Below are 23,203 nucleotides of genomic sequence, written 5' to 3' on the forward strand. Positions count from 1 at the left end.
ACCCAAATAAGTAAATATACAGGAGTTTAAAAATAATACAAAAACTATTTTTATTATTCTTAAAGCCAGCACAGTCACTGTTGGCAATAACTATCCATTTCCAATACAAAATTGGATTAAGTAAATATCATCCAATGTATAAAGAGACAATGAAACAATTTTGAAGATAAAAAAAGAATTGCTCTGTAAATTAAAAAAATTAAAAATTTTCTTTAGTGGTGAATCAAGAATGAATCACTGTCATTTTAGAATTTGTCAGATTACAAATCTTGATTTAATACAAAAGTCTTCATGCTGTAATGCATTAAACATAAAAAGATTAAATAGCAAAATCTTTTATGATTACTGCCTATTGCTCCTGCCACTTATACTGCCACTTAATCTTTATTTTTTAGTTCTTTAAAATATTTTATTAGTCACCCATATAAAAACTGCTACAGCCGAGAGGCCATGTGAAGAGTGGGCGGGTGTGACAGGGAGGCAGCCGCTGTGTGCTCATTCGTGCACGCATGTCACTCAGGAAGGGGATAAACTCAGATGGGAGCAGCGAGGACCAAGCATGACACTTGGTTTCGGGACTGTCCCGAGGCAAAGACAGGGTCTTCACGAGGGATATGCAGGGCTTCTGACCTTACAAAAAGGTGTGTGCCTCCACTTTTTAAACAACGAAGAACTAGATTTCTAGAATGCTAATTTTCACTAGAAGGTAAAGATACAGAGGCTCGAACATGTATGTAGGCACTTTTGAAATTCTATTCTAAAAACTCCAAAACACCTACATTACATACATAGAGATTAAGTGGCAAAAAGAGAAGAAATCTAGATTCAGAAGTATCAATTGTATAATTTCATCTCTGCCTCTCTTTATACAACAAATTGTAGAAAAAGGATAAATTAGCAACGATCAACTCTTGGCTTAACTTTTTTTGGTGGGGGGAGCACGGTATTGACTTTGAAATAAACTTCTGGAAAAAAAAGGCAAAAAGCAAGCATGAGACCTAAAAATAATAACCAGAAAGGAGTTCTATATATCTTACATATTTTCTTAAAAAGATGTTACTTACATAAATCTGATGATCATTTAATGTTAAAAATGTGTCTTCATGAGTTACAAATATTCTTCTGCAAAGAGGAAACTCCATGGGAAGAACATAAATCCACTTCCACGTTTTAAAATCTTGTACCTGTACTAATGCATGCATCTCTTGCACGTTAATGATTTATGAGTTTAGATGAAGTCAGAGAATACTAGGTTTAACTGTAAAGCTCAAATTCACATTTCCTTAAAAATGACAACGGGCAGGGGAGTACAAAATACTGCACTCAAGAAACATTCCCTAGTTAAATGCCAAAATTGGATGAAATGGAAATTCGACAGAATGATGGAAATTACTCATCAGGACAGATTTTTCGGGTTCCATCAGTAACACCCCATCAGAGGATGGAGAGCAGTTTGATGGGCTTCCTACTGAGCGACAGGCCGCAGGCTCACCTCCAGTCCTTGGGGGATTCTCCTACTTAAACACCTGCCAAAGCGCCCGAGTATTGACCAGAGGCAAGAGGAGAGCTTGGGGAAGGGGCATTTGAGTTTATATTTTTTAAAAGATGTTTTTATTTTAACCTATTACCATTCTGTGAAAATATGGCCACTTCGGCATTGCCTAACGCATTGGATTCTATACATACTAGCCTCCTCCTGCTCCCTCAACAGTACACAAACCCAGCTTTAAGGTCAGTGTCTGTGGAAAGGGAATTCTTCCTTTCAGCTTATTTAAGCGCTTCAGTTACTTTACCACACAAGTGGGTTAAAGACTCACGACCCTTCAAAAGGTACCTAAATGACGAGGGTATTGTTTAATTTGGCCAATAATCAAAAACTGAGACCAGTAATGATACTTGTAGCTAATACAGATGGCGTGCCTGTCAGTGAAGCTTATCCTGATTTTTAAAGTGTGAAGCTCTTCAAACAGACCTTGCAAGGGTAAGCTTTCATTGTCTGGACTTCACAGGGGTAAAGGAAAATATCATGAAAGTTCTTTTCTGTTGAAAATTATCTGAACCTGAAATTAACTCAGGTGCCAAATTATTTTATATTAAGTATTTTAAAAAGAAAAAAATTAATCACATTTCCTAACTTCACTTTTTATTTATTATTGTTCCAAAGCAGATATGCTATGATGAGATATTTCTAAAAATACAGTTATCGATCCTCAAAACCCTGGTTATGCAGGAAGCTAGAAATCTCTCGTCAGAAGACTTTTTATCAACCAGTAAAAATAAAGATCAACCTGTACTCCACCAAAGGTTCAAGTGAAATTACATCTTTACAAAACCCTCTATTTTCAAGGACTGTTTTGCAAAGAAGCAGCTTTTACAATTAGGAAGTAAATCAAAATAATACATTAATGTCTTGTGTTTGCCTGCTAATAAATTGGGAAAACTCACAAAATGCATTGTTGATACATATTTTTTCTTTTTCTTTAACCAAAATAAAAGCAGGTTCGATTCACCCAGTAAGGCCTTACATAAGCAGGCAGTTCACCAATACAGTTCACTGAACCATGCTTTCTGCACAATTAGGAATTAAACAAACCCCTTTTAGAGACTGTCCTGAGATGACATTTAATGCTAAAACCAAAATAAATAAACTAGCAAGAACAAAATTTTTAAAATTCCAATAATTTCAACTTTTGGGATATTTGTTCACCAAAATTAATCAACATTTCTAAAATATTTTAATACAAAATTATAAAAGAAAGTGCATTAAAAGCAGAACTTTTAAAACTCTGGCACATTACAATTATTCTGAATATACCGACTACAGCCAGGTATACACACTGACATTCAAGGAAAACCTCAGGATATATAAGTCCAGTATCACAAGAATAAGTCAAATAAGGCTTTTTTTTTTTCCTTAAAAAAATATACAATACACAAAGCAGTTTGAAAAAAAAGAGTAATATTATTTAACAGTTTTCTGACTTAAATATTTTCACATAACAAATGTCTTTATATCACCATCAGTGTTACTTATATACATACGCCAAAAGTGAACAACAAAAAATCAAAAGATGCCCTTTCAAAAAATAACAGTGAAATGTCTCTTTCTTCAGGAAGCTGAAATGAGCTACTTTCTTAATATACAAAGTCCATACAATATTTATAATAAAACTGCTCTCGTCTGAAACCAGGGAGACAATGAGAGAAAATAAAGGCAATTATTTCTCAGGAAAAAAACAAAAACAAAAACAAAAAACAACCCCAGCTCTATGTTACAATGAAAAAGATATCCATTTATTAATAAAATGAATACAATACTGATCTGAAGTGCTTGTAGGGAGGTAAAAACTCTGATGCTCTCTCTGTAATTGGGACTAGTGCTATATTTACAAAATATACTGTTCAGCCACACAGAGGCCCATAAATCTGTATATGTACATATGTATTTATATATAGAACATATAAATAATTTCAAAGGAGAAATTCACATGAAGTACAGAACTTTCCGTCTTTGGAATGCTGTAGGAACGCCGCGCACTCGGCCCCAGCACGGGGTAGGATTTGGTTTGGGACTGTACAATGTGGCACCATTGATGACACTAAAGAATTCCCTGAAATAAAAAACACACCTGCTTATGCATGAAGAGATCCAGAGCTTGTATGGGTTCTATCCTCAAACTACAAATGCACTTCCTAATTATCGTGGTGGACAGGGCCGCGGTTACTTGGTTCCTAGGAGACAATTCTGTGATTTTCTGTTGGCGATGTATGGCTTGTGCTTTCTGCAATCATCTAACCCACGTACCTGAACATCAGTTTGGGGAGACGTGTGGTGTGCTCCCATGCAGACAGGTTAATCCTCATTTGTGTGTTGGTTTACTCTGTTCCCCAAGTTTACGCCCCAGATGCTGCCTTCTTGTAACTAATGATTAGACATTTGTAATGAAGAGAGAATTGGTCCAGCCATCTCTCAAGGTATTAGTTATATTAACTTATGGCGGACTAGAAAGAGTCAATTTCTACTAATTTCAAAATGCAGAGAAAAAAGTGGACAAAACTTCCCTGCGTGTCTCTAACATTTTTCTGAGCTTCACGCACCTACCTTATGTGTGTTTTATAAGCTATGCTTCTTATAACAGAAAGCATGGAGGAAAAGCTATCTTACTTTTTCCATGTTAACTTTGTCTTTGCTAATACAAAGAAATCACACTACAATGATAGTAAGATCCAGTTCGCTTCTTTTTAACTAGATACACCGGCCACGGAGAAGGTGAGACTGCTAGTGTGACTGCTAGTGTAGTACCTGAGTTCAGTGATTTGTAGACAAATGAGAACAACGTGTCTACATTTTTCCCAGTTTTTTTCTAAGTCTCTGAAAGACAATGATTCGTTAGATAATTTTATAGCTAAAAAACTACTGTGGTAACATTTTTAACACTTGAAGCTTCAAAACAGAAATCCCAAGTGCTTTGTTCTTCACAACATTTAACTTGAGAAATGTCCTTAAGGTGACAGCAGGCCGTGTCAGAACACGTTGGCCAAGGCCTGCCACTCGCTCGTGGACCCTTGCACCACCTCTTCCAGGTGGAGGGTCCGGCTCAGTTCCTCCCCTCCATGCTCCTGGTGGCCAGCGGATTCCTGCAAAGTTCCTGCAGTGTAGACAGAGCAACAACAGGCAGAGTCTCAGATATACAGCACAAAATTATCCACATTTAAATATAGACAATTTAAATACAGACAAGAAATTCTAAATTGATTTGCTTTCCCTCTCAATGAAAAAGAATAATTTGAACCACAGCTTAAATAATTCTGTCGGTGATGACAATTACTTTACTTGAATATGAATACATATAACTTGTTACATATGCCCGCTCCCATAAAGGTTATATTAATACAATATCAGTGATGAGCAATTAATAATCAATAATGTAATAACATGCATGATTTTTCTAGCAGAAAGTAAAGCAGGAAGCACTAGAGTGTGGATGTGAGAATAAATTTTCTCTTCCTCAAAAACTTTCACAACACGAAGAGTTCTATTCCTTGTGGTTCCCCAGACACTGCTGCACGCGACACCACTCACCATGCTAAGGCCCATCTAACTTCACTCAGGGACCACAGCGCTCCAAACGACTGAAGGGAACCTGAGATCCGTGCCTCTAAAACGCACTGATTCTGTCAGAGCCACACCGAAGGCTCCATTCACATCACACTGCCAGCTCTCTCCTCCCTGTAGAGCTACGCCTGCCCCCTGCAGCCTCCTCCAGGCCATTTACTGTCACTCCTAGATTCCGTGTGGAAACAGAGACGAGCAGGAGGGAGCCCAGCAGTCCACATGGAGACATGGAGCCCATCTGCTCTCTGAGCCACAGGACACACACAGAGAGCGCGCAGCGTAGATCCGGCCTGACTGCCCCAGCGCTCGGCTCCACGCACTCTGAGACACAGGCCTTGGCCAGCACGCTGCAGGAAGGGGCTTTCCTGAAACCCTGCGGGGACGACACAGCACTGACCGCTCACTGTGGAGCTCTGTCTGTCACAGGGCATTTAAAAGCACGACTTCTCAGGCAGAGAGTACGTCTCTTACCAGTGTAGCTATGCGCCCGCTTCATGTGGAGCTTCATGTTGCTCTTCTGGGTGAAGCCCATGACGCAGTAGTCGCACTTGTAGGGCCTCTCCCCCGTGTGCTTCTTCATGTGCACCTGCAGAGCGCTCTTCTGGTTGAAGGCTTTCTCACAGAGAGTGCAATGGAACGGCCGCTCCCCTGAGGGGAAGGACAGCCCCACGTCAGTGTCTCTCATTAGACGGCATTTGACAAGCAGACATAGAAAAAAATAATTCTGAAGAAAGCATGCAAATTTAAAAAAGATCATCATGGTGTCCTTCCTGCTACCATCGCTCAGATTGCTAATGCACAGGATCCTAGCAAATCCACTCCAGGGTGAGGCACAAAATAAAACTATTTAATGAAAAGCTAGTAAAAGTCCTAGAGGTATCTAGACATAAAAGTAGAACACATATGGTTTAAACAAAATGTTTCTAATACATCTTGGGCAGTAAAGCAAAAAAGACATTAAGGACATAAGAACATCAAATCCATGTAATTATAAGCATGATTTATACAATATTCTTCTAAATGTTAATAGCTTTCAAGTTAAGACAGACACTGAGAAATGGAAGGAAAATTTGCCAAGTTTGACTTCTGTGGGAGCGGCCTAGACGAACACCCACTTCCAGATCTGGTCCTGTCCCTGCTCAGCATCTTCCTCTGCTTTACCCATCCTGGGGCCCCGGTAGTCCTGCGTCCCCTCACTGTCACTGACTCGTCCCCACACACTCATCCACTTCCAAGCTCCCAGGGGTTGAGTATTCTCCTGTCCCAGGACTGGCACAAGCCTTTCCCCTTAGCCTAGAAGGTTCTTTCCCATGCACTCTGCTTGGCTGCCTTCGGGTCAGGTAACTATCTCCTTCCTGGACCACGCATCAGCACGAGGCCCACACGGTTACTCTGAGAGCACCTGCTCTTCATCCTCCCAGGGTGCCATCTATGCCACGCCTAAGTCTGTTCTTCCTTCTATGCAGTGGCCTCGACAAGGGAGGTCTTCCACAGTTCGCCTACGACAGGCAGAGTCCTAAACATGGCCCCCAAGGTTTCCTGCCCTAATCCCTGGGATGTGACTATGATGATGTCACGCCTGCCATTACATTCTGTAAATAGAGAAAAAGGACTGTCACAGAGGTGATTAAGGTCACTAGTTAGCTGACTTTGGGTCAGTCGAAAGGGAGATTATCCTGGCAGGTCCACTCTATCCACATGCACCCTTTAAAAGCATAGGGTTCTCGGGCTGGAGGCTGAAGGGGAAGTTGGAGAGATGAGAAGCTGGAAAACTGCCATTGCTGGTCTGAAGATGGAGCACCCACATGAGAAGAGATGCAGCCCCCGGCCAGCAAATACACAGGGTCTCTCCAAATGCATCTATTTCATTAGGAAAGGCAAACAGTAGTTTCTGTCTCTTAAACAAAAGCTAAATAGCTGAACACCTGGCAGGTGTGGGATCTCTGCTAACAAGGACGTCACTGAGAATGCATGACCCCGTGGGCTGGGTAAGGACCATGATGGGGAGCGCTTTGCTGGCAATACAAGGAGACATCTTGGGCCGGCTGGGGCACAAGTAGGTACAGGGGCCTCTTAGGGAGGGGTGTCCACACTGACACCTGAAGATGAGTCAGAGATGACCAGGGAAACAGACAGAAGGGGTGGGAAGACAATGACCAGCCAGAGAGAACACTCTTTGCAAATGTTGGGGCACCAGATGGCAAGGCGAATTCAAGAACTGAGACTTCACCATGACTGGGGTGCTAGAGGGATGAGGACATGGATTACAAAGGCTTGATAGGTCCCAGGGTTCCACCCTGATGGGCTCAGAAGGGGAACAAGATGGCACATCTGCCTCTTAGGGTTGCAGTCTGGCTGTTGTGTGAACAGAGGGCTGGAGGAGTGCCAGGAGACCAGACCAGGTGGGAGGCCGATTCTGTGGTCCTGAGGAGACCGTGCTGGCCGAAGCAGAATGGGGCCATGCGAACAGAAAGCAAAGGAAGGTCCTGAGGGAGAGGTAGCCTGCAAGATCCACAGGACTGGGGACTGGAGACAGGGTGACGGTGCAGAACAGTCAGGGATGACCTCCAGTTTCTGTGTGAGAGCAGAGGCCAGTAAGACGTTGCCAGTGTCAGTGGGGTGGTAGGGACAAAGCTGAGGTGGGTTGCCACAAGAGGCAGAGGAGATGGGAGTGTCTTTGTTTCCTTGTTTTTTTCTCTAAGAAAAAAAGACTTGAGTAGATTTAGGTGGTGACAGGAAAAGCTAGTAAAGGAAAGTTTGAAGATATAAGAGAAAGACAAGGAATGAATTCCACTAAGGCACGAGGGATGGAAGCTGGAGGACTGGGGGGGACGGGTGCTGAGGCGGTCAAGGCTCCGGGACAGCAAGGGCATTCTTGCCTGATGGCTTCTATTTCCTACGGTCACGGTGAAAACAGCAAAATCTTTTACTTGAAAAAGTTAGTTAGCATGATAAATTGATCAAAAATTAGGAGAAAACTGAATATGTGGACTCTGCTTTATACTTTATAAAATAATGCATTACGTCATCAACGCACATTTACATGAGGTCTGCTCCTACGCCAGCAGCAGACTGCGAGTCGTTACCTGTGTGGATGCGGCTGTGTCGCTCCAGCTGGCTGGGTTTGGCAAATGCCTTTTCACAAGTGTCACATTTAAACACTCTCGGCTTCTGAGAACTTAAAGAAGGACCAGCTTGATGTGTCTGCATATGCTCCTAGTAAAGGCAAGACACAGGAATGAAGAAATATTTAAGATCGTAACGGAACTTTACAGACCGGAAACAGTAAAGGAAGACCCACAGAAACTCAGGTCAGCGGCAAGGATAACAACGGGCCTGTCTCTGCTCAGCGTTCTCCTGGTTCTCACACGTCATGTCAGAGGGTGGTAGTGTGTGGTGGACCCAGGCTCCAGTCCAAGCCCCTCATACAGGAGCCGTGCGCCTTGGCAGTTTCTCAGACCTCCCCTGTTGTGGATAACCTTGACGGTTTTTAGGGGATTCGTCAGGTATTTTGTAGGCTGTCTCTCAACTGAGATTTGTCTGATGTTTCCCCATGATTAGCCCAGGGTTATGGGACTGGGGAGTTAGACTGCCATTTCCATGCCAGGATATCAAGGATATACACAACATGCTTCATGACTGCTGATATGGACCCTCGATCACCCGGCTGCGGCAATGCTGTCAGGTTTCTCCACTGCAGGTAGTCTGTTTATTATCCCCTCCCATCAGGCACCCTCTGGAAGGAAGAGGGAAGCGACTGGGCAGCTCACACCTAAGGAGTGTGCAGGCATCCTCCAGGGTGGAGTGTCTACATCAATTATTTGGAATTCTCCTGCATGGGAGATTTGTCTCTTCTTCTTCATTTATTCCGTCAATCATATTTATATCAGTGAGGACTCCTGGATGTGTATTTTGTACTGTGGGTTATAATCCAACACTACTTTATTTCCTTGCTCCAACTGTTCCAGCTTTGGCCACCAGGAGCTCTTTCCATTGGCTCCTGCATCCCTTTGATACGTTCCCATTACTGTGTGTGTGTGTGTGTGTGTGTGTGTGTGTGTGTGTGTGATGGGCACTTTCTTATTTTCTGGCACATTGTAATTTCTTTTAAATCCCAAATTTCTGAAGGTCATCAAGAGAAAGCAACTTATAGGTATCAAAATGCCAGATTTAGTCTTTCAAACTGTGTAACATCATTTCAGAATGTTTATGGAAAAGTTATGCCTTACATATAGCAATATATATTTAAAACATCTTAAGAAATTTTCTTTAACTGTTTTTATTCTGTTTCCTCTTTAAAAGGATTTATTCTGTTAGACAATATTACTGTGGCTATAATTTTTTTACTCTCTACTGTGAGCTAAGCATTGTGCTAAGCACTTTACAGTCCTCAAAATAACCATAAAATGCAATTATTAATATCCTTATTTTACAAATTAGGAAACTGAAGCTGTGGATGTTACACGACCTGACCAATACCACAGAAATTCTAAGTGGTGGATTCAAATTCAGAGGTCGGATAGGGTGGGAATTCCTTGGCATAAGTGGCACACACACCGATCCCACTGTGGTAGCCCCTCAAAAGAGAGTTCACTCTGTATTTGGTGTTTTAAAACTGAACATAGAGTCTTCTTTTCAAAATACATTAATAACGGGGTTCCTCAACTCAGAAAGAGGTGAGAAGCACTGGTTACCTGCAGGTCTGGAAGAGAAATGTAGGTTTACTAACGGAATGACTCCCTGGGAAGAGTGGAGGAAGGAAGTCTGGGATCCATTAGCTATTAATTAGTGATCAGATTCTGACGCTTCTGGTCACTGAGAAGTGGTGGTGGAGGAGCACTGGCCTAGAAGCCACAGGACCCAGTTACACATCCCCAGCTGGCACCTCACCTGATGGACGGTCCTGGAACTCACCTCACAGAGCTCTTGCTCATGCTTTCTCCACTGTGTGGACATCCCAGTTTACCCAACCACTCTCCCACGTGTGGGCAGACAGGGGGCCTCCAATTATTTGCAGTTACAGACAATGCTGCAAGGATAATCTTGGGCATACATATTTTGTACCAATTCCCAGGGTGGATGCAGTTTGGCTGGGTACCACCTCATTCCTCTACAGGAAGTCATACCAAGCTGCAGTCTCACCAGGAATGATGGGAGTTCTTGTTTCCCCACAGCCCTGCCAATAGGTGCTGACAGATCTTTTTTCAGTATTTGCCACACTGATAAGGCGAGAAATGGTATCGCAATGTTATTTTAATTTGCAGTGGACACCGATTTTGAATTGCACAGGAATATGCAATCTGTTAATCTGTACACCAACAGACCAATTAAAACCAAAACAACCTGGTAAACACATTTACCTCCATTGACCTTTTCCTCAAAAAAATGGAAAAATTTGTTACTCAGGTCTTTTCCTTTCACTAGTAAGATCCGTGACATGTACTGACGGCAGAATCCGCGGAGTGCCTCTGATCTTAAGTGAGGAGCAGCAGCACTTGCGGAACGAGGGCCAGCCGCAGAGAGAGTACCTTGAGGTGCGTGGCACGCTTGAAGGCCTTCCTGCACACGGGGCAGACGTGGATGCGCTCCCTGCCGTGCGCCTCCTTGCTATGATGCAGCAGCATGGCGGCCGACGCGAAGGTGCGGCCACACTCCAAGCACTGGTGCAGCCGGCCCTCCTTCTCGGGCTGGCCGCCCTGGGCCAGGTTGGCAGAGACATCAGTTACCTGGAGCGGGTCAGAAATCCCGTGACTTTACTGGACTGCTGCAGTTTGCAAACTGACAGGTGACAAAACAGTAAGGAGACACACTAACACAGGTATACCCCACCCACAGTGCACGGTCTGTCATCTGGGCAAGGTCAGCCGGGGGCCCTCAGCATTGGATCAGACCAGCACGGCACCCCCCCACTTCGGAACGCTTGCCATGCACCGACAGAGCAGGGCTCAGAGAAGAGAGCGTGTTAGATGCGTGTAGCAGCCCCAGTGCAAATCCAGGCCAGCGTTAGTGCCTTAGCCCTGAGAAACAGTAACTAAGAACAGTACCTCCCCATCAGGGCCTGGTGACAGTTAAATGAGATAATAGAAGAAAGGTGCTGAGAACAGAACCTGGCACACGACAAGCATTCAGTAAATGCTACTAGTGGTAGTGGTTTCAGCTTAGACAAGTACTAAAGATAAGGCTAAAAAAAAAGGCTACTGCTTTGGCTGAAGATCTTTCTCAGCAAACTGCATTATAAATAACAGCAGCAGCAGGTGTTTTTAGCTTTTGATTGGATAAAAGCATTTTCCCAAACTTTGGATCACAACCAATTAGCAGGTTTTCAAATCATTTTAATAGGATGCCATCAACAGCCTAAAAACAAAGAAAGCGGGAGGAGTTTATTACTCAGCTTTTATAAACAGCAGAGTTCAGTCTGGCAAAAGAAAATTTATATATGATGACTTAGTGAAAGAAAATTATAAATAATTATGAAGAAAATTGATGGGATTTGTCAACATTTTTATTATTTCCAGTTTATCAAATACTTTTTCATAATACTAGAACATAGAGAAATGGATGAAGTTTAGAGAAAAATACTTTAACGACAACAAAAGATTTCTACACAGTGCTCTAATATTATTAATCTGTACTGCAATTTTAAAAAATGGAATGAAAAAAAGGAATAAATAGAAAAGATCAGAAGAGCAAAGATAACACAAATGTCACATGCCATAAGGGTAGGTATAATTTTGTGACACCTGTGTCAGGTGTGCATGTGTCTACACATGAATGTGTATGTAAAGAAAAGAAACAATAAGAACACACATTGTTTTCAGGCCATTGCATAAAACAGATTTCTTGTGAGTGAAAAGAAGTTTGAAAAACACTGGGATAAATGATACTCAAGGCTGTTTTATGCTGCAGATAAAAAACTACATGATTAAAACAAACAACACAGAAGGAAATACACAAACTAAAACAAAACCCTGGAGTTAGTGGTGCTGTCTACTATCGTCTACTAACACTTACAAATATTATCAGTAGTTAGAGTAACTCAAAGACAAGCAGCAAATTGTTTCTGAATCAAACATTTCATTCACAAGAAGTGAGCATTCAATGTCTGTGTCCTTTCACTGTAACCACGAGTAGACAGATTTCTCTGAGTCCTGTGAGTCCTTCATTGAACTCAAGCGTGGTCTTGGGAACCCTCAAGACAAATGTGTTAAAGTTACACAAACTGAAATTCAGTTAGATAAGCTGTGGTTACTCAGGCAAGATTGGGGGAAATTGCCAGCACTGGGTACGTCTAATTTCTTTATGAAAAGAGGCCTTGTCCCATTGAAAAGACCAATGAATAATTATCTTGAAACTCATTTGCTAAAACTGCTTAAGTATAAAATTTAATGCTTCTTAAATTCAAAGACTATTTATTAACTGCACTTCTAACTCTGAAAAGTTTTAAAGAAAGAGTTTCTGGACTCCTCTATATTTAGAACTATTACTTGCTAACATTTTGGCCCCCCAAAACATTCATTTTAAGAAAAAAGACTAGTTAAATGACAAATAGGTCATGCACACACACATACGTAAGTGGATATAGAAAGGTACAGCAAAACTTAAAAGAATCAGCAACGGTATTACAAGAAAAGCTACAAAACAACCAAATGCAGTAAATGGGAAACTGAAGTCTGCTCAGTAAGCAAATATAAGAGGATATTAATAAATTTTAAACTAGATTTACACATGTGGGGGATTTGAATTGGCCACCCTAAATGTGTCTCTTTGGTTCATTATTTTTAAGAACAAAAGACTCTGAAAGAATCTCTGACCTCCCCCCTTCACTCACATGTGGAAGATAACAAACACATGGATAAAGAGAACAGATTAGAGGTGACGAGAGGGGAAGGGGGTTGGGGGGTGGGCGAAAGGGATAAACGGGCACATATGTATGGTGACGGATAAAAGTTAGACTACTGGGGGTGAGCATGATGAAGTGTATTCAGAAATTGATAAACAATAATGTACACCCGAAATTACAAAATATTATAAACCATTATAATCCCAATAAAATTGCTTACCAAAAAAAAAAGAATTTAAGGCAAAGGCGTGTCCCCAGGACAGGCCATCACAGTAGATAACTCTGGGCATCGGCAGACCAGGAGGGTCCTGGCCAAGTCCACTCTTATCAAGGTTCTGTCTACCAAACACCTGCTTTTCCGTGTCCCTGTGAGTCGCCTTCCTCCCCTTTGAAGCCCCAAACCCCCACCCACAACCTCCTCCTTTGTCTTTGGCTAAAGATGGTATTTAAGGTGGCGGCTGTGGCCATTCTGGGGAGTTGCTCAGCTTTCCCGGGTCTCTCCCATGAGTACATGTTACAAAGCTTTGTTTGATTTTCTCCTGTTATTCTGTCTCATGTCAATTTAATTTGTAGGCCGGCCAGAAGGACCTAGAGGGTAGAGGCATTGTCTTCCTCCCCTACACACATTCTTGGCTGCTCCATCTCATTTTGTGGTGCTAAAACCACAGTCCACTAAACGCCAAGTCACAGAGTGAACCAGGTGTAGTAGGAGTCCTCCAACACACACCACCCCCAGACCCACTGCAGCTCAGCACGCTCTTCACTCAGGGTTCGGCTGGAGACACAGCTCCTCAGACGCAGCCCCAACCACCAAGCCATGCAGCACTCCCCACGACCCTCTACCCCAGCCCTTCTGAACCCATGCTCTTTAAGGAGCGAGAGAGGACGTGAGGAGGAGGGCATACTGCACCTGGTAGGCGATCTCCTCACAGGTGGCAGACGACGGCTGCGGGGTGTGGCTCACCAGGATGACCTGCGGAGAGCCTGCACCCCCTTGGCCCGAGAGAGAGGGGTCCGTGAGTAAGGCTGGGAACTGCTGACCCTGGCAAAGATTATCACTAGTTTAGAAGTTATGACATTATCACATTCAGTCATCATTTAAAAGATCTTCTACGGGGCAGTCACTTTGGAAAACAAGTTGGTGGGTCCCCAAAAAGTTAACCACAGAATAACCATATGACTCAGCAATTCTACTCCTGGGCATCTGCCCAAGAGAAATGAAAACCTGCGTCTACTTGAAACCTTGTACAAGACCGTTCACAGCAGCACTATTCACAATAGCCAAAAGGGGGAAACAACCCAAATATCCATTAACTGAGGAAGGGATAAACAATGTGGGATATGTGTATAATGGAATATTATTTGGCAATAAAAAAGAATGAAGCATGGCATGTGCTACAACATGGATGAACCTAGAAAACAATATGCTGAGTGAAAGAGGCCAGTCACAAAAGACCACATTTTGTATGATTCCATTTAGGTGAAATGTCCACAAGAGGCAAATCTGTAGAGACAGAACAGAGATCAGTAGTCGCCAAGGGCTGGGGAAGACAGCAAGGGGCGGGGTGGGCCTTGGGCTGGGGGGACACCAGGAGTGACTGCTTACTGCGATGATACAAGGTTTCTTTTCAGGCTGATGAAATGTTCTGAAAGTAGATATGGCGATGGTTGCACAACTGTGTAAATATATTAAACACTTTTAAATTGTACCCTTTAAATAAATGGGTGAACTTTATGATAAAAAAATAAATTATATCTCAATAAAGTTGTAAAATATATATATTTATAAAGAATATTTATTTAAATGTTTACTTAATGTTTATTAAATAATGCTTGTTTGAAAATACACATACAACTTTGCTATACTATACAAAACTACTTTGAGCCTCATTACCACTCCAGCATGCCTTTATCTATTGACTGTGATTCTGAGACAAAAAGAGAATGAATGCGGTGGGGTGGGATAGCGGGGGCGAGCGCCGAGAGGAAGTTTAGCTTAAATGAACCAACTATGTACAGAAAATGCTGAATCTATATAAACACCTTAGCATACAACTTGAACTGCTAAAATCAAACTGCATTCTACACATATTTTACACATATTTTACACATAATTAAAACGCTCACTTGAGACATTAATTAGAAAAATCACCATCAAAGCATAACACTAAGGGGGTAAGGGGTCACTAAGAACACTGGCTGATCATAAAAATCATGCCATGTCACTAGCACCCTGCAGCTGAAGGTGAGGGCTGTTTCTTAATGTCTTCAGGAGAGTGACAAAGCTGAGCTCCAAGAGGGCAGACAAAGGATTGAGGAGGGGGAGGGGAGATGAACAAAAGGACCGAGATGGCATTTAAGAAAACTTCATCCACCAGAGAATTTCAGGTCCACTTCTTACGGGAAAGACACTACCTAAGGCAGACAGGGAAATAGAGGAAACGTGGAATACGGGGTACGTAGCACAGAAGATAAATTTACAAAGTCATCCTCACAGACACTTGAGAGAGAGTTTCTTAAATTGACTTAAGATTCTTTTCTTCCCATAGGCACCTTTAAAAAAAGAAAATGATGAGGCCAGCCCCAGTGGCCTAATGGTTAAGTTCAGTGTGCTCTGCTTTGGTGGCCCAGACCAGACCTACACCGTTCTGTTAGTGGCCATGCTGTGCTGGCTACTCACATACTAAAAAATAGAGGAAGACTGGCACAGATGTTAGCTCAGGGTGAATCTTCCTCAGCAAAGAAAAAGAGCAAATAATGATATTTTAGGTATTTCCACATATCAAATTTTTTTTTACACAAACATGTAATAGATTGAAAAGTTATAAAGATTCATGTTCCTTATCCCCCTTACAAAGTGAAGTTCACTGGGGGCTGGCTTGGTGGCATAGTGGTTAAGTTTGCGTGCTCTCCTTCTGCAGCCCAGGGTTTGCAGGTTCAGCTCCTGGGTGGGAACCTACACACTGCTCATCAAGCCATGCTGTGGCGGTGTCCCACATGGAAAATAGAGGGAGACTGGCACAGATGTTAGCTCAGGGACAATCTTCCTCAAGCGAAAAGAAGAACATTGGCAACAGGTGTTACCTCAGGGCCAATCTTCCTCGACAAAAAAAAGGAAACAAACAAACAAAGGGAAGTTCATTGAATACTGCTACTTTCAAATACCACTTACTTCTGCACTTTTTGTTATGTGTCTATTGCTGGCTTTTGCCACCACTCTTATCAGACTACCCAACTTTGAAAAACAGTGTCAATTAAAATTAATAAATTCACATTTCCTTATTTTATTAATCAAAGACAAACAGAAATGCTGGCTGGAAATTCTGATATATATAAGAACCAGTGTTGGCTCAATAAATTCATATATTCTCAACCAAAAGCTAAGATATTTGAGACTCTAAGCTTACGTAGGTTTATCAAAGCGAAATGATAATTCTCTTTTGTTTTGAAATGACAAAATTACAGAAGAACAGGCTAGCAGTTGTCAGGGGAGGGGAGAGTGAGTGTGGCTATAAAAGGGCAACCTGAGGGATCCCCATGGGGATGAGGGACATGTTCCGTGCCTTGACTGAGTCAGTGACCACACCTGGTTGATACTGTGCTATAGTTTTGCAAGATGCTACCACTAGGGGAAACTGGGTAAAGGGTACATGAGATCTCTGTATTATTTCTTATAATTGCGTGTTAATCTACAATTACTTCAAAATAAAAGGGTTAATTTTAAAAAGCCAGAATACAATGTACTTTACTAGCTTATTATTGGTGTTTCAATTGCCAATATTAAGTGTTCTTAATGCAAACACCCTGATTCAAAAATCAAGTGTGTAATAAAATAAATGCTGAACAATTAGCTACACTCATGGAAGTGGTGACCTGAACCCACTAAAATGAAAGTCGTTTATTTTTGGTTTGTATTATTACTTGCAGTCTATTTCTTTCTTTGCTATATTTGGTTTTCACTGAGGTGGGAATTACAATAATTCTCATTATTCCCCAAGTACACATGAACTTTGCAAGCTCCCAAGCAGAGGGGAGCAGGGCTTCAGCTCAGCTCCTCACTCAGCCCAGGCAGCTGCATCAGAATCAAGTGGGAAAGAGGGACGGTGAGGAACACAGATTCCAGCCCCACCCACAACCACTGAATCAACCTCGGATGGAGACCCAAAAATTCTGATGTGCAACCAAGTTTGGGAAATACTGGTAAAAAATTACCAAGGGTTGGCCCTATTGATGAATGAGACTTGATGGGATAACAAATTTGACTCGTTATCAAGTACCTGTAAATCAACCTAATTTACTATTCACATGTACTATAATTTCACCAGAAATATTTTTCTTAGCAGTTCATAATCTCACTGCCCTATACAATTCTTAATTAACTAAGAAAAACACTGTGCCTCAATGAAAATGTCAAGATATTTAGAACCAATAACAGTCAACATGAGAAACTTGTAGGAAGATGAAAGCTAAGTAGGGCATGGAATTAAGAAAGCTTTAAACAGCTGGGGTTAAGACAATTCTAGTTATAATATGCGCAAGTACCTCTGGAACTTTAGAACTGGCCTCTTGTCACAGCAGGGTCCCTGGAGGGAATGAGAGGAGGGCTCGAGGCAGGGCTTACCCAGAGCTACTCAGCCCAGATGCTGGTCAGCCAGAATGGAAGCCACTACTTCCAAGGGAGTGCCTGGGCCCTCACTTGCAGTGTGCCACAGGCTGCCCCAGGAAAGGGCCCTGCGGTGCTGGCGGACCTCCACCAGTGTCCCTGAAAGGGCTATCTGCCAACAGTGAGTGAGCATTCTCCACTGCAACAATTTGTGCTTGTCCTGATGCAAGCTGGCTGAACACTGGCCCTGGAGCAGTGCAGGAAATGTCACTATTTACAGATGAAAAGAATTAGAACTCAGAAGAGGTTAGTCACTTCTCCAGAGTCAAAATAGCCACCACAGGGCTGTGACAAGACTGGAACTAATCTTGCTCTAGACGCAACAACCTTAACTGTTTTTCTTATACAGGGATCCTAAAAAGCGGAGACAGGGGTAATACAAGAACGTGTTCTGTAGACAGAACAACAAACGAGCTTTCCGGCTCTGCGGCACCTTCTGCTGTTCTCGCGGCCAGGGACAGGCATATAGGAACAGGAACTATCTGCTAGGTCAACTTACAAAACTCTGACATAGCTTGATCATAATAAATCTTCATTACAATTAATAATTTATCATAATGATTTTTCAAATTAAACTCCAAAAGGTTTTCCAGCGTCTTAGCTCAATGCATTATATAAAAGGTGCACCCTTCGATCCAGCATATCTGCTCGTGGGGGATTCAGCTCAGAACATGAGAACTTCTACTCTAATTATTGAAACCTTGACTGCAACATAATGCCCTTCAGTAAACTCGTCCATAAAACAAAACAATCCACAGCCACTAAAACACTTTGGCACTGCTAAAATCACTGACGGGGGAGGATGTTTACAACATAATCAAAGGGGAAAGCTGACACTACATGATATATACACGAACTCATTTCTGCAAAAATTTTAAACTATGCTATCTGTGTGGATGCATGTGAAAGTTGAGGAGGATAGAGACACTAAAATGTTAACTGTAGTTCTGTTTGGGTAGTGGATTTTTTTAAATACTTTTCTGTATTATCTGCATTTTCTTGATTTTCCCTTTTTGCATTTAACATATTACTTTTTTTAATCACAAAAAAACCACTTTAATTTTGGAAAACAGTTCAGAATACATATTTAGGAAAGAATAAATGAATAAAGTTTCCCAAGCTTACTCTTTGAAATAGTACCATAACTCTACCATGAAGGGAAAGGCAGTGAGGCACACACCTGAGAAGCGATGTTGAGTGTGACCGTGTCCAGTCCTCCGGAGAGCAAACCCTGAGTATCAGCCAGAGTCAGCGTGACGCTGGCATCTCCTCCCACCCCTGAGGAAGACATGACCAGGTTCTGAGCAGACAAGCCAGAGGGAGACATCGGTGTTGTCGAAGGAAGGCTTCCAGTTGTAGTATTAAGCTCTACAAAAAGGCAAAATAAGTAGATCAATGAAAAAGCTAGATTCATCCAATTTTAACAGCATAGGAAGAGTGGTTTTCATAAAGGGACTAATCTGTCATAACCAGCATTTACATTGCCTAAGATTTTGAAACTGCACCAAGGAAATCATAGAATCTTTGATTCTAATTTTATGGCAAGGCTTTTGTAGTTTCTAAATATTTTTATACATAAATATACTCTGCTTAAGTATAAATAGAGAAAAACAGTAAAAGAGGAGTGAAAATGTGACCCCATAGTTCCAGTAACTGTTGCCAATGCAGAAGGAAACTCAGACAAGAATTTTCAGGACACTGTCCCCATCTAGGACCAGAGACCAGCCTGAAAAGAGGAGTCAGGTGTGATACACTGAGCAATGAACAGTCCAAAGCTACAATGTGACTACGTCCACGACATTCGCACTTCCACCAGCCTTTACGTCTACTCATTCTGAAATACAGGGAATCAAAATAAACCTCATGCAATCCTGTAAATAGTAATTTATCCTGCATGACATCTTAATTTTCTTTGGCTAAGACAACAAAACTTTATATATTTTCCCCTTGTAGCCAATGATAAGAGAAAAGGAGATATCTGGGAGAGAATCAGGCAAAGAAAGACCTCTTCTTCTACAGAACAGAAACTCATGCACCCTACGGGCAAATGAGATGGGCTTAGCACGGGATTATCAAAGTCCTGTGGTGCGCACCAACAAAAACCATTTTTTAAGTTTCTACTTGTAAGTATAACACACATGCACATGCAAGTACACAAATACACACACACACTCTCACAATCCTTCCATTCATCTAACAAACATGATTCATCATCCATTTGTGTCAGCCACTGTGCTAGGTGCTAGAGATACCAAGATGATAACTAAAGCAGAAGCTGAAAACCCTATTTCCTAATTAGGTTTAAAAACAAAACAAAACGAGGCTCCTGTCAAGACTCTGCTGAGACGGGGGTCACATCAGTCCGGAGCCTGTGCTCGAGTCAGGGGCCAACGGGAGACCAGGTCACTTACTTGTAACTGGAGTCCTCCAAACACAATGCCTCCACAGATGCACACTCTTGGAGTCCCACACTGTGCTGCACAGACCTGGAACCTTCAAAAGCAGTATAACCATTAGGAGGCTAGGAGTCTCTGCTCTGAAGCAGCCACCGGGGCTCCACAGACAAGCTCGTGAGATCCCTCCCACCTCGCCTAGCATCTGCAGAGTGGACTCCTAAAACACGCCAGGACAGCAGGAGGAGTGTGGATTTGTGGAGGGTGCATCTCTAAGCACTCCAGTTATCAGTACACTGGTCAGCCTCGATTCATTCTCCTGACATCACCTCCACACATCCTTACTCTTGCAAACTAGCATGCAGGCATGATTTTAACGTAAGTGGACAAAGATTAGAAAGAAGAACCTGGAAGAACATGGCGATGACCAGCTACATGAATCGCTGGTCCATCAAAACCAGTGAGGAGACGACAGGGTGGGCCGTCAAAACACCCAGCTGAGAGAAGCACGGTGGTCTAAGGCTCACCGGGACCACATCCACAAAGAGCGAAGCCAAAAGCTCATGGGGTCCATGGCTACTTGGACGGCAAGACTTCACACCTCAGCCGAACTCCTGAAATAAGGGAACAAGGATCTTCTCCCCCTTCCCACCAGTAAAACATTTCTGACTTTGATGATTATTAATGTAAAAGGTTCCAGGACTGTGCATCACAAGAAATCTAAAGAAAACAGAAGCCTGGGTGTTCATGTAACTAAAGTGAATCCTGACACAAATCTCAGTGAAAAGACTAAACAACTTCAGGCGAAGCCAGAGTTCCTATTTCAACTCAAACAGTATGGCGCATGAACCTTTAATAACATTCTTAATTCAAGAGACTTTCCACAAAGAGGATGATACCAGTTCAAGTGAACTATCCTCAATATAGTTGAAAAGAACATGTGATTAAAGTAGGAAAAAACTGAAATTTTCTTAAGCTGTAATTAAATAACTAATTAAAAGCTATAATTACATTTGCTCAACATATAGCTCTTAATTATATAAAAATATTTGTTTAAAGCTCTAGAAGCCACAGGTTTAAAATCAAATTAAATACTCAACATGAAAATTAAGATTCATTACTTAAGCAAGACTGCAGACCCTCACTTGCAGTTTCCACTTTAGCTTCTCTGAAACCACTATTCCCCGAGGACACAGCACAGCAATCTCCGTTCATTTTATGACTCTAACTCAAAAAAGTAATCTTTAAAGGATTAATAAAATTCTGTATGTTCATCAACCCCAGCACTGTCTTCAATCTTTGTTGGGATAAGTTTTCATAGCTTCCAAGAAAACTTAATTATAATTTTGGAAGGTTTCCTAAGTAGTTTAAAAGATGAGAGATCAGCTTTTTCTTGAAGTTAACAAAAATGTTAGAGACGGAGGTGGGAGGCGGCAGGAACAGGAAGGGTGCGGTAGTCTGGCCATTGCTTCCTGAGGAGAGAGTGGGGAGAACGTCCTCCTTAATTTTAAAATGCACCCACAGATAAGAAATGTTAAAATTTCTGAGCTGTTGGGAAATAAGTAATTGTTTGTATTTAAATCTAGAAGAGACAAAGGCTAAAACAACCTTACTACAAACTAGTAAACAAAGAAGTGGTGTTTTCTTTCACTGAAAGCACAACTCGATTTATTCATCAAAATTATCTTAAAAGTGGGTTGAGAACAAAAAGATAATACCAATTTGAGAAAAATTCCTTACAAAGCTGTGCTAAATTTCAAGCCTCTATTAACAACACTTTCTGCCTCTGAAAGGGTACTTACATCATATTTGACTACTTTCTAGGAAAACTACTTGTGTCAAATCTTGTCATAGATCTTAGGATCTGACTTCAAAATGGACTTCAACCCCCACATCACACATCTGAACAAAAGCATGCACTTTTTATCTTGTATGTGAAATTTTGGCTAATTTATTTGTAAATCCCTAAAAGGTAACACACTTCCTCCAATTAAGAGGCAAACAGCCAGAGTTGTCCCAGAGGCTGATAAGCCTTAATTAAATCTTGTTCACACAGAGAACTAAAAAATAACAGAAACCACATGCATATTCATTATGCTCAGATATAAAGGTCTGGCAACAGAAGCTTTCTATGGTAACACGGAGGGTCTGTATTTTAGTGTTTATCTTAGAAGAGGTCTGTTTAATCTCAAACAAAGTCATTTTAATTTCACTTCTTACTGGTGTTCCCTGAAGCTTGCTCTGGGACTGACTTTGACTCTAAGATAGATATTGCCCATTAAGAGGTAGTCTCTTCACCAATACTACATAGATGGGATCAACTATTTAATCATGACCAGTACCAATGGAATATGCAAACATCTCCAAAAACATGTGCTCAATATCAAGGATTGGTTGGTTCAATGTAGGAAAAATCTCTTCCTATGGCCAGGATTATTCAAAGACACCAAAGGTATGTGAGAACATAATACAACTGATCTCCTCATATAAAATTAATCCTGTATTTATAAGAGCTGATATTGTGTTACTAAACAAATGCTCTTTAATTACAAGCTCATCTTTTATTTTACAATTATCACCAAATCCCTTGAAAAAAATTTTTTTAAATAAGGCACCACATTAAGCTAAAGCAGCATCAAAAAGAGAGAGAGACAAATTCTCTCTTTCAGTTCTGCCATCAGCCATACTGCCCTGAAAAACCCTTCACCTGCATGTACCCCTGAAGGCGGATCTATAAGGGAAAACACTTGATGTCTGACTAACCAGATACCGTAGTTTAAAGAAACACTGGTAGCCAAACAGAGCCCTCAGGGAGGGTTTACGTGTTCCCCTTCCATCCACTCTCTCCATTCTGATCAGAACATCCCCAGTTTTAAATTAAGTAACCTACTGCACCAGCAAACATTCCAATTACCAAGTAGCACAAAAACCCACCCCACTTAAATTAAAACATCTAATACTCATCTTTCCATCAATTTGCCAAAGACTCTCTAAAGATGTGAAGCAGAGCTTCCAGGAAGACACAAGATTCTACCACTGGTGGCCGGTCTATTCCTCAGTGAAGCAGGCTGGGGAGAGCCTGGATTCCTAAAACTCCAGAACAGAGACCCGCACCAGAGCGTGACAACCACTCTGGTGGCCCAGATACAAGAAATACATCTTCATGCCACTCGTGCACCATGCAGAGTGGG

General features: G+C 41.7%; 1 protein-coding gene across 9 annotated transcripts in view; it reads right to left on the reverse strand.

Annotated features, from left to right (window-relative positions):
- Nucleotides 1-2,131: 2,131 nt before the first annotated feature.
- The window catches only part of ZNF236 (zinc finger protein 236), a 114,627-nt gene continuing 93,555 nt past the window's right edge, over nucleotides 2,132-23,203 (reverse strand). For 6 of the 9 annotated variants that reach the window (XR_006890089.1, XR_006890091.1, XR_006890085.1 and 3 more), the window contains 7 exons: nucleotides 18,800-18,987; nucleotides 13,867-13,998; nucleotides 10,645-10,842; nucleotides 8,203-8,332; nucleotides 5,588-5,764; nucleotides 5,084-5,489; nucleotides 4,531-4,649 (listed from right to left, as the gene is read on the reverse strand). Coding sequence is in view for 2 of the 9 variants with exons in the window: in XM_046671364.1 (XP_046527320.1) it covers nucleotides 4,525-4,649; nucleotides 5,588-5,764; nucleotides 8,203-8,332; nucleotides 10,645-10,842; nucleotides 13,867-13,998; nucleotides 18,800-18,987 (950 nt within the window). In the remaining 7 variants the exon portion in view is untranslated. Of the gene's footprint in view, nucleotides 4,650-5,083; nucleotides 5,509-5,587; nucleotides 5,765-8,202; nucleotides 8,333-10,644; nucleotides 10,843-13,866; nucleotides 13,999-18,799; nucleotides 18,988-20,030; nucleotides 20,113-23,203 lie in introns of those variants that run through there. The other 3 variants (XR_006890090.1, XM_046671364.1, XM_046671365.1) reach the window with 3 other exon arrangements.

The sequence above is a fragment of the Equus quagga genome, chromosome 9 (assembly GCF_021613505.1).
Source record: "Equus quagga isolate Etosha38 chromosome 9, UCLA_HA_Equagga_1.0, whole genome shotgun sequence".
NCBI lineage: Eukaryota > Metazoa > Chordata > Mammalia > Perissodactyla > Equidae > Equus > Equus quagga.